This window comes from Xiphophorus maculatus, chromosome 19, assembly GCF_002775205.1.
Source record: "Xiphophorus maculatus strain JP 163 A chromosome 19, X_maculatus-5.0-male, whole genome shotgun sequence".
Lineage (NCBI taxonomy): Eukaryota > Metazoa > Chordata > Actinopteri > Cyprinodontiformes > Poeciliidae > Xiphophorus > Xiphophorus maculatus.
In genome coordinates, this window is record NC_036461.1 from 15,638,962 (window position 1) to 15,651,228 (window position 12,267).

A 12,267-nucleotide genomic window follows, 5' to 3' on the forward strand; every position below is an offset into this window, starting at 1 on the left:
AGAGAAAAAAGGGGGTGGGAGGGAGGGAGTGGGGCAGGATGAAAGAAAGGAGCCCCCAATTCTGAATTATTCCAAGTTATTCTGCTGGATGACTGACTTCATTTCCGTGCAAAGCAGGGGGAAAAGAAAACCGAGGGGGTGATGAGACTGAAGCCAAGGAGGACAGGGAGAGGCAACTGTAAATAAGGATCGCGAGTATGTCTGAAGGAAAACTTAAGAAAAAGATATAAATAAAGTATTATAATAAAGTACAGATTTTTAAACTATACAGAAAAATCATCACTGAAAATCAGGCAAAAGTGTGAAGAAAATCAAATGTCGAGTGTGGTATGTGAAAACTTATGTGTGAATATTCATATAAATTTCTAAAAGCAAAAACAAGTCTTGGAAATCATCACAAAAAGAAATATTTTTCAAAATTCCAACTGAGGCAAAGTTACAAACTAGTTAAACTATTCTAATACACAAAAAAGCACCACAGTTGTATTTCTTATAGTTAACCAATAATAATAAAAAAGCAAAGTAGTAAATATAAACATAGATTTACAGGAAAGAGAGACTGGAGAAGGATGTGCAGATCAGGGAGACATGGGCCCTGAGGCCACTTTCTCCAGTGTGTGGTGGAGAAGGGGGATCCTGGGACAACCATTTCCTAAGTGGACAAAGTGACCGTTTGTCTGCTGCTCCGGCCCATGGCTCACTGGGCTCCAGCATGCAATTATGCTCTGCTCCCGTCTCAGTCTTGGGTTTTCCAACCCAAAGGGGAGTGGTGAAGAGGAGCACAGAGGGTTGAAGGGCTGGAGGGTTCTGGAGGACGGGGTGGGCAAGAGGGTGACGAAGAAGGGAAGATGAAGAGAGCGAAGAAGAGGAGGAGGAAAGGGGAAAGAGAAAGGATGTAGCCAGACCCCTGGTTGCTCGCCAAGTCACCCCCCCTTCCCTCCACTCCATCTCCTCCCCCTCTTTTCCACACAGGCCCTCCCCGGCTGCCTCTTTGTACACAATGGCCGCTTCTCTGCTGAAATTTCACGTTATTGGATCCCGGGCCTGGAGTTTTGTCCTCCCACAATGTCCAGGCAGCAGAGCATGCTGCAAGGGAGACACACTTTGCAAGCTAAAAGCTGGAAAACCATTCGTCCTTTCATTAGCATCTGAAAAGAACAGAAAAGCTGCCTCCCCTCCCTCCCCCCCATCTCTTTTTCTTCCTCCATCACCCCTTTTCCTCCCCATCTTTTCCTCAAATCAAAACCTGAGGAAGGCTGTGAAGCTCAGTCAAGGTCTGCTAGACCACTTTGGCTCGTTGAACTTTTTAACAAACGGCCAAAAAAGAAAACAAACAAAAAAAAAATACATCATTAAAATATCATTGGAGAAAATAAACACAAGCTACTTATCCCAATCCGATTCTATAGATTATCCACAGAAAGAAAAAGCTATTACCGGTAAAGTAGGTAAAACATGGATTTCTACGTCAAAAGCTACTTTGGCTGTGTGACTCATTCTCTTTGCCTAAAAGAAAATAACGCTGTCTTCAACAGTTATGTCAAAACACAATGATATTTATATAATTATGTATTTCTGACTGATTTCATATTATGGACATATTTACTTTTAGAGTATAAGTGGGCATATCAAGGTTTTTAAAAATCTACAGTTCCACCATACCTTTACTGCTATTACAATTTATTTAATGAGATATTAGAAGGCAAATTGGGGATGTTTGGTCTCCTCTACATGTTGCTGCTGGCTGCCAGTCAGCTGGCTGAAAAGAAGCTTCTCCACCTTTCTTGCTGAAGACTCCCACTTATTCATCCATACTTTGCGTACTCTGTGAGCCTTGCAGTGTGTTCACACTGTCTGCAGAAAGCTGAGATTCATAGTCAAGCATACCAATTGCCTACATTTCTCATGGCAATTTCCTTCATTTCCTACAATCTGAATGGAGACTGACAAGTTTGATGAGCTGGTTGGGGGCTTTGAGTCCACTTTGAGTATGCGCAGACCTCCATGGAGTATGTATTTTTCCAATGTTTGGAAATCCTTCGCAAGGAATGCAAATAGTCGTGAGACAGAAAACCCATCACTCTCATTGAGGTCACATTTTCTGAACACAACTGCCAAGCTACATATCAGCTAAGTAGGCAAATGCAGGTCGATTACCCAAGCATAGCACAATATTTAATCAAATAATCTTAGAGCTGCACATTGTCAGATTGTTTAAAAAGTTTTATTTTGCACACCCGCCAAAAAACAATGTGTCTAATATATCAGCAATAAATATCATATCGACATCGGCTGACTTTTGCTTTTTATGCTTGCGTTACCCTAATAATAGAGTAATATAAGGCAGAATATTCAGCTCAATAAACACTTTCCTCTAGATGTTTAAGTTTATACTTTACAGTAAAAAAAACAGTAAATAAAGACTTTAGATAACATTAATATGACCATAATAATTGATATGTTGAATTACTTTAACTGCAGCAGTAATGACTGTTGCTTTTCTGTTCTAAATATATTCAATTAGATCTGGTGATACATTCAAGATACACTTTATGTGTCACTGTTGGGGAAACTGTTGTATTTTTACTCAAGGTTATTAAACCGTGAGAATTTCACAGCGGCCCAAGCCTTGTAGATTCACGTAACCTTACATAGACATGACATTACTGTAGACATGACATTTCTTATTTAAGCAGATATAAGAAATGAATTAAAAAGAAGTAAGCAATATTGCTTCTACTGTAATGAAATGTGTTTTTATCATTAATGTTATCTTAATGATAAAAATGAAACATGGAACCTGGCCATGTATTCCACCCGTGCATCTAATCTGAATGGTGTAAACAAGCAAACTAATTGGTCTCAGTCCCAGTTTAAAGAACCAAATGCAAACTAAAAGAAGACACACAGAAGACAAAAACCAGCATGGTTTATGGTTAGCTGTGCAAGCTGCAATATACATTCATAGTAAAAGTACTTTTGAAGAGGCTGTCTGTTGGCCATTAATAAAGTAGTTTTGAAGAGGCTGTCTGTTGGTCATTAATAAAAGCAGATAGAAGTGTGAACGCTAAGCACGCAACACAAGCTTGCTTACACTAGCTGCAGTGAAAACTAATCCGCTGGTTATAGAAAGAGAAGTGAAAGAAAAATTTGCCCTATCTCTTCTCAACACCTCAGGCTGCTGGTGACTCATCTCCCTCACAAGAACATTCAGCTTAGCTACCAACTGACTAAGAAAAAAAGGGAAAAAAACAAACAAAAAAAAACCCCACAAGCCTAATCTGCTGCTGCTGCACGACACAGCAAAACCTAAATGTTAATGGTAGTTTTGGTAGCATCTATGGCAGATAATCTTTCCATGCCAAATTAACCTGCATTCCATATGGAAACTGGACAATCACCATGAGATCTCATCGGGATGACATCTTGAACAATAATTTTCAAATCAAACCGTCCATTGCTGGACTGGGCCTGCTATCCCGACATCACAGTTCCAACTCCCGCTGCCCCGTGGCACACTATAAATCTAAAAAGAATCCCATATGTGTATCAAATGCCAGAAACCTATTCTCAAACATTCATCAAAGCCGCATATTGAGAGGATCTTAATTCGAACCACAAGCATTCGGTAAATTAAAACCTTACGCTTGCCATTACAAAAAGAGGAACCACGAAATTCAACTGCAGCGGCTTCTCTGCTCGCCTTTGATGTGAAAGCAGTCCCACAGGACCAGGCCGTGTAGCTGCGGGAAAAAAAACAGTCAGTATATCTTTTGAAGCTACTTAGGAATGATCAGCCATCACACTGAGATGGTGGCCTATGAACTGCCAAGACGAGCTATAAAACGAAGATGATGAGAGTATAGTTACATAAGTACAGTCAAATATTCAACACTATAGTTGACCATTCTGGACAAAGACATCTCATTCAAGCAGGAAATGTCTTGCAATTTGAGGAGTCAGGAAACAACTTTAGTAACCAATTGAGTACTAAATATAATCAAAATCTGATCAGACATTTACAGGGCAGATGAAAATACAGGCTTGAACACTTATCTTTTGTTGAAATTTTGGCAAGGCTTTAAATTTTATATAACAGCTATTACTTTTTCTTACGTTCACCAATCCAGGATCAGACCTTATCTTTTCCAGAAGCACACATGGCAAATGCTCCTATAAAAATAAAGATGCAAGAACATGTGCAGCTGTGTGTATACGTGTACGCGCAAAGACACATACACAGAAACCCCTTCCTGTTTTCAAAGCGTTTGGAAACTCAATCAAAGACACAAGGTTTAGGATTTACATCTGTGCCCTTTTATGTCTGTGGCTCAACAGGAAAGAACCATCTTAGTCCAGCTGCAGAAAAGAGTTCCCAACCAGGCCCAGCCTTCTTGCTCCTGCATGCAGTACGACTGAAAACAATATCTACAATTCAGTCACTTTGTGTTAGAAGCAATTCTTAGAGGCATTAAGATGGTCTGTGAGCATCAGAGGCCCGACTGGACAAAGAAATAAAGACAAGCCTCCTGCTACGTAGATGCTATGATGCAGACACACTCACATACAACTCAAGTCCACGTGTGGTGTAGAGTAGACTACTAACTCCACACAATTCATTCATCTTTTAAGAAAAGTACTTTTCTAATTCGCTACTGACATTTCGTTCCACTTAATGCATGCTCCTAAAATACTTGAAGAGGAAATGAAAATAATAATAAGGAAGTAGGTTAGGTTTAAAATACAGAAGATCCAAGCCTTAATCTGACCACGGGGATGGAAGAGTCCATTACAACGCAAGGCAGGTTTCATTTTGATGATGCATCCCAACCACAGACATCACAAGACATCTGTAGATTCATATAAAAAACTAACCATACTTAACAGCAGAATAGTTTGCCACTACAATACTGGGTCACAGAGTTAGTCCATAAAAAGACAAACAATGCCGATTACAAATGTTAACCTTTATGACATAAAGTGAGGTTTTAACTGCCTGTGAAGAGAACAAAACACTGAGGATATATCATGCAGGCACTGTTGTTATACGCAACCTCAGGTTTGTCAAATGAAATATTTTGTTAGCTCCTGTGAACCACATTCATCACAACCAACTCTTCCTCAAAAGAAAACAGAAGCAAAACCAAAGACGTGTTTGAGTGTTCAGCTCAAAAGAGAGATTGCCCTGGGGTAAGATGTGTCTGTAACTTATATTCAACCAGTTAAAATGACTAAAGCTGTTACAGGCATGGATGTGTACTGAGGTTTCAAAAAGCTACAATTTTAATAAACAGCCACAATCATGATGTTATCATGCTTAAAAACAGAAAAGAATGACTGTATTTGAAAGACAGTCATTGGGTAGCTTATAAGCACTTCCTCAATCATTTAGTCAAGTTTCTGAATCAAAATCAGAAAAGCTATAACTGTTAGATTATAACTGTAAACCAAAGATCAACATTTAAATAAAAGCATACATATCATGCTATTACATTTCAGTTTAAAATATTTAAATAATTTGATAAAGTGAAAGTAGAATATTTTTAATCAAGGTCATTAAATCATCAAAATCTCATCCAGTCACCAAATGGAGGCCATGTTCAAGAAACTGAAATAACCGCAAAATTCACTGACTATTGAAAGGTAAATGCATGAGCTTGCCATGAGCTCCACAGAATGAGTCATTACCCAGGCCATAAAGCATGCTAACAACTGAAGAAGTCATATACCCTTGTCATTTTGAGACATGATGGGGGTTGTTTGGGAAGAATGTTTTTGGGAAGCTCTGCAAAACTAAAGGGAGTGAAAACAGCTCATGTGTGATAAGATCAAGACACCCACATAGGCAGCTGGAACACTGAGCTTTCAAATCAATCACACAGATAGGAAGCGGACAGAGAAAGCAGACTGAAGATCACCTGACTGGCAAAAGACAATATGGCAGGAATCGCAAACAATGAGGCCATACCCAGAGTATGTGTCAGTCAACTGACATTCTCTAAGTAAAAAACAAAAATGTATGAGGGCATGTAAAATATCTGCAATATCCGTCTGAAGGTGCAGACTGGCAAGAATCTATTTGATATTAAAGAGGGGAACTCTCCACACATGCCGAACAAGACACAAACCAGAATCTCACAAGGCTTTATGAGCTCTTTGTGTAATTTCAGTTTTGTGAACACCACTGCACCAAGGCCAAGGAACATGTTCTCAACAAAGGCTGTGCTGTGTGTCTACAACAGCTTGGTTTACCCAACCATCTTTTAGACAAAACTACCTCACGGCCATTGCTGCTTGAATCTTGAGGCAATTTTAAAATCCATTTATGAAGACTGCAAACTTAAAAGACACATACAGTATCTCACAAAAGTGAGTACACTCCTTGCATTTTTGGATAATATTTTATGTTTTCATTGAATAACACTATTTTGATACAGTGTAGTCATTGCTTGTATTCTGCTTATATAAAAGTAAATTGGCTGAAACCCTCAGGATAACATCTTTCAAAAGTAAGGACACCCCTATGTTAGAATGTCCAAACTGTGCCCCAGGTTTCGTGTTTTTTGCGGCCACTATTATTTTTTAGAACTGCTACATCTCTCTTGGGCAGGAAGTTCACTAGAGCTTCACAGATTGCTCCGGATTCCTCTTCCACTTCCCCATGATGACGTCATGAAGCTGCTGGACTTTAGAGACCTTGCATTCCTCCACCTTTAAGGAATAGGGTTAAGACATGCTTGGCCAATCCAGAACCTTTACTCTCAGTTTCTTTAGTAAGACAGTGGCTGTCTTAGAGGTATGTTTGGGCTCATTATCATGTTGGAATACCGCCCTCTGGACCAGTTTCTGAAGAGAGGAGCTCAAGCTTTGCTTCAATACGTCACAGTACATGTTGGCATCCATGGTTCCCTCGATGAACTGTAGTTCCCCACAGCTGGCAGTATTTATGCAGCCCCATGAAACCATGACGACCAATTTGATGCAGTGTGCAATGGAAGGTCTAAACAACAACTGGCTGACATCCCCCTTTTCACTTAGGGGGTACTCACTTTTGTTGCCAGTAGTTTAGACATAGATGGCTGCTACAGTTATACAACCTGTAGACATTATTTTACATTGTATCAATGTCACATCTTCAGTTTTCACATGAAAAGTGATTTTATTTTAGTACACACATTCATGAGAGACTGCATACTTTTTTAGAGGTAAAGCTTGTAATACAAACCAAACAAAAAGTGAGAAAAAGGTAGCGGACAACAGCCAAAAGTCAAAGACTGGTGATGACTCTTTGAATGCCAAAGTTGGGCATCAATGCACAACACAATGTCCAATTCGAGTCTATTAAGAAGAGATTTTTATGGTGATTTGTCCGGTAAGAAGGAGGAAGTCGAAGGAAATTATGTCTGATAGAAGCAGGACTAACACTCTGGGCCCAGAGATTTATCAAATCTCTGTGACTAGCCTAATCTGTCTTTAAGTCACCACAGTGGTAGATAAAAGCTGTTTTTTAAACTTATTCCCAATTCTGGTTCTCCCCCGTCCTTCATGTTTTAGGTATCCCTTGCTGCCAGATGCCTGACTTAAATACCAAGGTTGATTAGCAGGTATTGGATGGCATGCAGAGGAGGTCAGGCAATGATATAACTCAGGTGTGCTGGAACAAAGTCACATCTAAAACTTGTAGGCCTGAGAACTAGGGTTGGGAACCACTGTAAACACTAAAATACTAGTCATATTCAGATAGACAAGTTATGCTCCTGTTCTGACTGGCATTGTTACACTGATGTGTAAAGTCACATCAGCACCTTCCTTCCAACTGTGCCACCAAAACAGCCTGCTTTATACTAGTCAGCTGTGAGATGGTTACCAGTCTTACTTTTCTCCATATAATCAGATATAATCACTAGTAAGGGTTTAGCTATTTATATATACTACAGAATCAGGTGGCAGCTGCAGCCAAATGTTTTCTCCTGTAATTGGCTCAGACACTGAGGAGAAAGTGAGCTACAGCTAAAGCTAAATGAGTGCAGCTATTAATTTGATGTTATATGTGGGCATCAGCAGGTGTTTTGTTCTGAGAGAGGACACAAAAAGAAACACTAAACAATGTTTTGTTTTTCATCTGATAAACTTCAAGTTTAAAACTAACAGGCACAGTTCCCTCAGTGGTCTGGCTGACTTCCTTGTTCAGCTATCTGTCATAGCTTTCACAATTGCTTCATAGATGATCTTTGTAGCAAGGTGGCCACACATCTCGCATTAATTTTTTTTTAAACTAAGAAAACAGTGTATTCTATGTACAACAATGACCCATCAGACACTCCAGATCCGTATTACACGCAATCATTCATGCATGATACTTGTTTCCTGTTTTTAAGAGAATGTGGACATAAGGGCTTTTGTGTTGTGAAAAAGTGTTTAAAATGACAAGTCCACAAATCTAATTATGATTATGTATTTTGTTACTTGTGGTATTTATAGCTATTTGCTTTTACAACATAATGAGAATTAGCCAGTCAAAGAAAATATGTTTTCCTTAACACTTGTCAGCAACCTGTTAGTTGAGCAAGATTTATTCAGGGATTCTGAGTTTATTGGGAAAGACTTTTTAGAAATAAGCAACTGACTTTCTCCAAGATCTAAATACACCTGGGCAATGGGAAAAACCGAAACGTCTTCAAAAAGAAAAAAGAAAGACAACCTTCACTCCGTACTCTGTAGCTTCCATTACAATGAATCATACCACTGGCAGAAAGGTGGTGGAATCATAGCAACAATGTTCGGATCGCTTCATCATGTTCGCTGCCGCCATCATGCAGCATGGAACAAACCCAGCACTGTACTTAAAACCCACTGATAATACATATGCCCACGGCAAAAATTCCCTCAGTGGGGGTTGTTGTGGATCCTTGATGTTGTTCTAAGGAGACGGGTAAAATTTTACAAATGCTTATGGGTTTGGGTTTATTTTCTCGTCTTCAGGCAAACACAATGAGAAGTTTTATCTTATCTGGTAGCATCACACATAAAAAGACAAAACAACAAAAAATACTACATTAGATTTAAATTAATCAACACATACAGTATGTGTCAATTCTGCACTGGATAAGGTGAAAAAAGGACAGCACGGCAAATGTTGTATAAGATCACAGAAGTGCACTTCAAGGACAAAACCCCATGCATTAAAATCAATCAGCACCACAAAGGTCAGATATAAGAAATTGGAGAAGAAATGGGTGTGTTTCAGTCATCTAACCATGACAATGTAAATGGCTGTAAGGGACATTTTACTCCCTCTGTGGCAAAAAGTAAATCCTCAGAGATGGGGAAAATGATTATATGTCGTTATGACCCAGTCATATATATATATAAACCCTTTGCCTCTGTGTTTATATGTGCCCGCGCAGTATTTAACCCAAAAATGCGATCGTCGGTGGCGGTGCAATGCGAAACAGTGTACAGTACTGTGAATGGGCAGGCAGGTACTTTATGAATGGAGGAGATCATGTGACCGCAGCACCTCCCGAAGCAGATATTTCTCACTGACTGTCAACAAGCGCTCATGGGGGGGAATCGGACCCATTAAAACAATAGCTAAACCCGACCAGAAATGCGTGCGACGTGTACGAAAAGCACGACATGTACAGATTACAGTCAGTGTCGGCGGACCGCGTTGATAGGTCGTGAATGTAACGCCGTTTCACGGCGTTTTTATGAATGGGGTTCGTGATATGTAAATGTGTGCGATTGAGAAAAAAAAAAGTCATCTTCTTCTCTTATAAATGTCGCCATAGTCATGAATAGTTTTAATTTGATATGTATGACTGGTTATGAAAGACTAGATTTAAGCTCAAGGATTAAATACAGGATTTAAATGCACGGGAAGGTGCCGAAATCATGGCGGACAGCAGTTGGCTACACACAGATCTACACTGTCAATATAACGCAGTGTGTCCATGATGTACTCAGACTGACAGATATCTCAATGTATATTTAAACTGGACTTGACTTGTCTACTCTACACATACGTACATTTAAAGAGGCGATTAGTACAATACCATTATTATTATTATTATTTAAAAATGAGTTTAGAAATAATTTTTTCCACCTTATTGAATAATTCTAACATCACTGTGGCTTCAATACAGAGGCCTAATAAAAATTCTCCCATCGTAGGTGTCAAATATGTCAAAACAAGAACACGAGCAGGCATGGCATTGTTTCCGTATGTACACATGTTATTACAATTATAACAAATGTGTGCTCTTGTTCTTCCAATAGTCCATAAACAATTAGAAGTTAAATTCTGTATTATAAAAGGCAAAGCATAATGATGAAATACCAACGCAGCAGAGTCAGAAATGTCACTGGAACGGCGTGTAAAAGCACATATTAATACCTAAAGGTACCTAAATACTAATCTGAACTGTATTTATCTATGCTACTTGAATATATGTATACGTCTGTGCATATGTAAGTGAAAAGTACTCACTCGTTGTTTGTATTTGTTGAATCTTCACTCATTTTTTCCTCACGAGGATCCAAATCCTAGCAATAGCATCGACGACGCAGTGACGGCGGGATAAAATGCCACAAAAATCACCATTTTCCTTCATAAAAACGAATAAACCTTATTAAGGACGTCGGATGAACGTTGTAGAAAGAGGGGGCATGCCTAACCGAGCGTCCCCGAGAACACCGAGGGAAAGCTAGCTTAGCTCTGCTGGCTGGGACTAGTGTAAAGCAGCGAGGAGGAATGACAGCCGTTGATTCATTTTATCCTCCCTGGAAGTAAAATCCGACCACAACAAATGAGCCAGCGGCACCATCCTCCTTCAACAAACGCACAGCAGATCCTCGCTTTGCAAGAGTGTTTATAGATCCTTCAAAAAAAAAAAAAAAAAAAAAAGAGAGAGAAAACGCAGAAATCGCCGTAGACTTTTTAACGTTTGGCAGGTTATTTACGTCGAGCATCCGTTCGCCCAACTTCAGCTCCAGGACGACACTTGAAAAAGCGCTGTGCAGCGGCGGCTCGGTCAACGTGTCCGAGTATTCTGCAGTAAAGGCATCCGAAGCCAACAAACAAACAAAACAAAAAAAAAAGAAATTGTCTGTTTTCAGTGTGCATACACAGGGAACAATCAATCAAATACAGACATGAAATTTCCAGGAAAAGTTGGTGGACATCTGCTTTTATCGAACTCCATTTTCAACTCGGAGGAGGAGGAGGAGGGGAGGTAAAGGGGGGATGAAACATCGGAAAACTGGGCGGATGTGTAGACCCTCGCTCGAGAAAAATCGGATCCTTCCGCGACGTAGTGAAAACATGTCACCCTTGCAAGAAAATATGCCCACCTAGCAAATAGAAAGTTCCGACTTGTTGAAGAGTAACTAGCATTACACTTAATCGCCTTCCTCTGTATGCTTGTGCGGTCAATTAGCTAATTTTGATGTGCAAGGGGGTTCACTAAAGTAGTCCCAACACTTCCCAAAAGAAGTTTGCCTTCAATCACGCATTGATATAGGAGGGAAGCGTCTGTGTGATACCACGCGAAGTAGAATATTATTAGGAGAAAGACTTGGGGCTGACACATGCACTCAGTCACAAAAATGTTTGTTTTGGTTTTTTTCTGTTTTACTTCATGCAATCTTCTCGTGGTCGACCGCACCCGCACCACTTCTTAAAGTTTGCACGGAAACAATTGACTAAAGCTATATAAAGACACACACACACACGCACGCACGCACGCACGCACGCGCGCGCGCGCGCACGCACGCACGCACGCACGCACACACACACACACACACACACACACACACACACACACACACATATATATATATATATGTGCTCTGTAAACGTTAGTGGTCATTTCACTCACTATTTGTTAATGTCTTAGTATTTTTTTACTAAATGTTTCTGGTACAAAAATGTTCCTATAAAAGGCTGGTAGGGACCTGAATTACTTTTATATATACCATTTCGTACCTGAAACGGCTTGGCACAGTACTTGGAAACTATAGTATGAAAATACCAAAACCACAATGTAACAAAATGACTAAATACTTGGAATGAATAAAGGACTATTTTGTACATAAAAAGTTAGGTACAACATGGTACCTGAAAATGTCTGTCTGGTGTCACATTGGCATGAAGGGACTTAGACTTGGACTTAGACTTTTAATATCTGACTTTTTTATGCATAATTTTGTGGCTAGAAAGATCAGATATGAAATTACAAAAATACAATATTATTTAATTCATGG

The 12,267-nt window shown here is 39.6% G+C and overlaps 1 protein-coding gene across 1 annotated transcript in view; it reads right to left on the bottom strand.

The window, feature by feature from the left end:
* The window catches only part of spred1 (sprouty related EVH1 domain containing 1), a 39,212-nt gene extending 27,977 nt beyond the window's left edge, over positions 1-11,235 (bottom strand). Inside the window, exon 1 of the mRNA XM_023353365.1 lies at positions 10,493-11,235. Coding sequence (XP_023209133.1) covers positions 10,493-10,524 — 32 coding nt within the window. The 5' untranslated portion in view covers positions 10,525-11,235. The remainder of the gene's footprint in view (positions 1-10,492) is intronic.
* Positions 11,236-12,267: the final 1,032 nt, after the last annotated feature.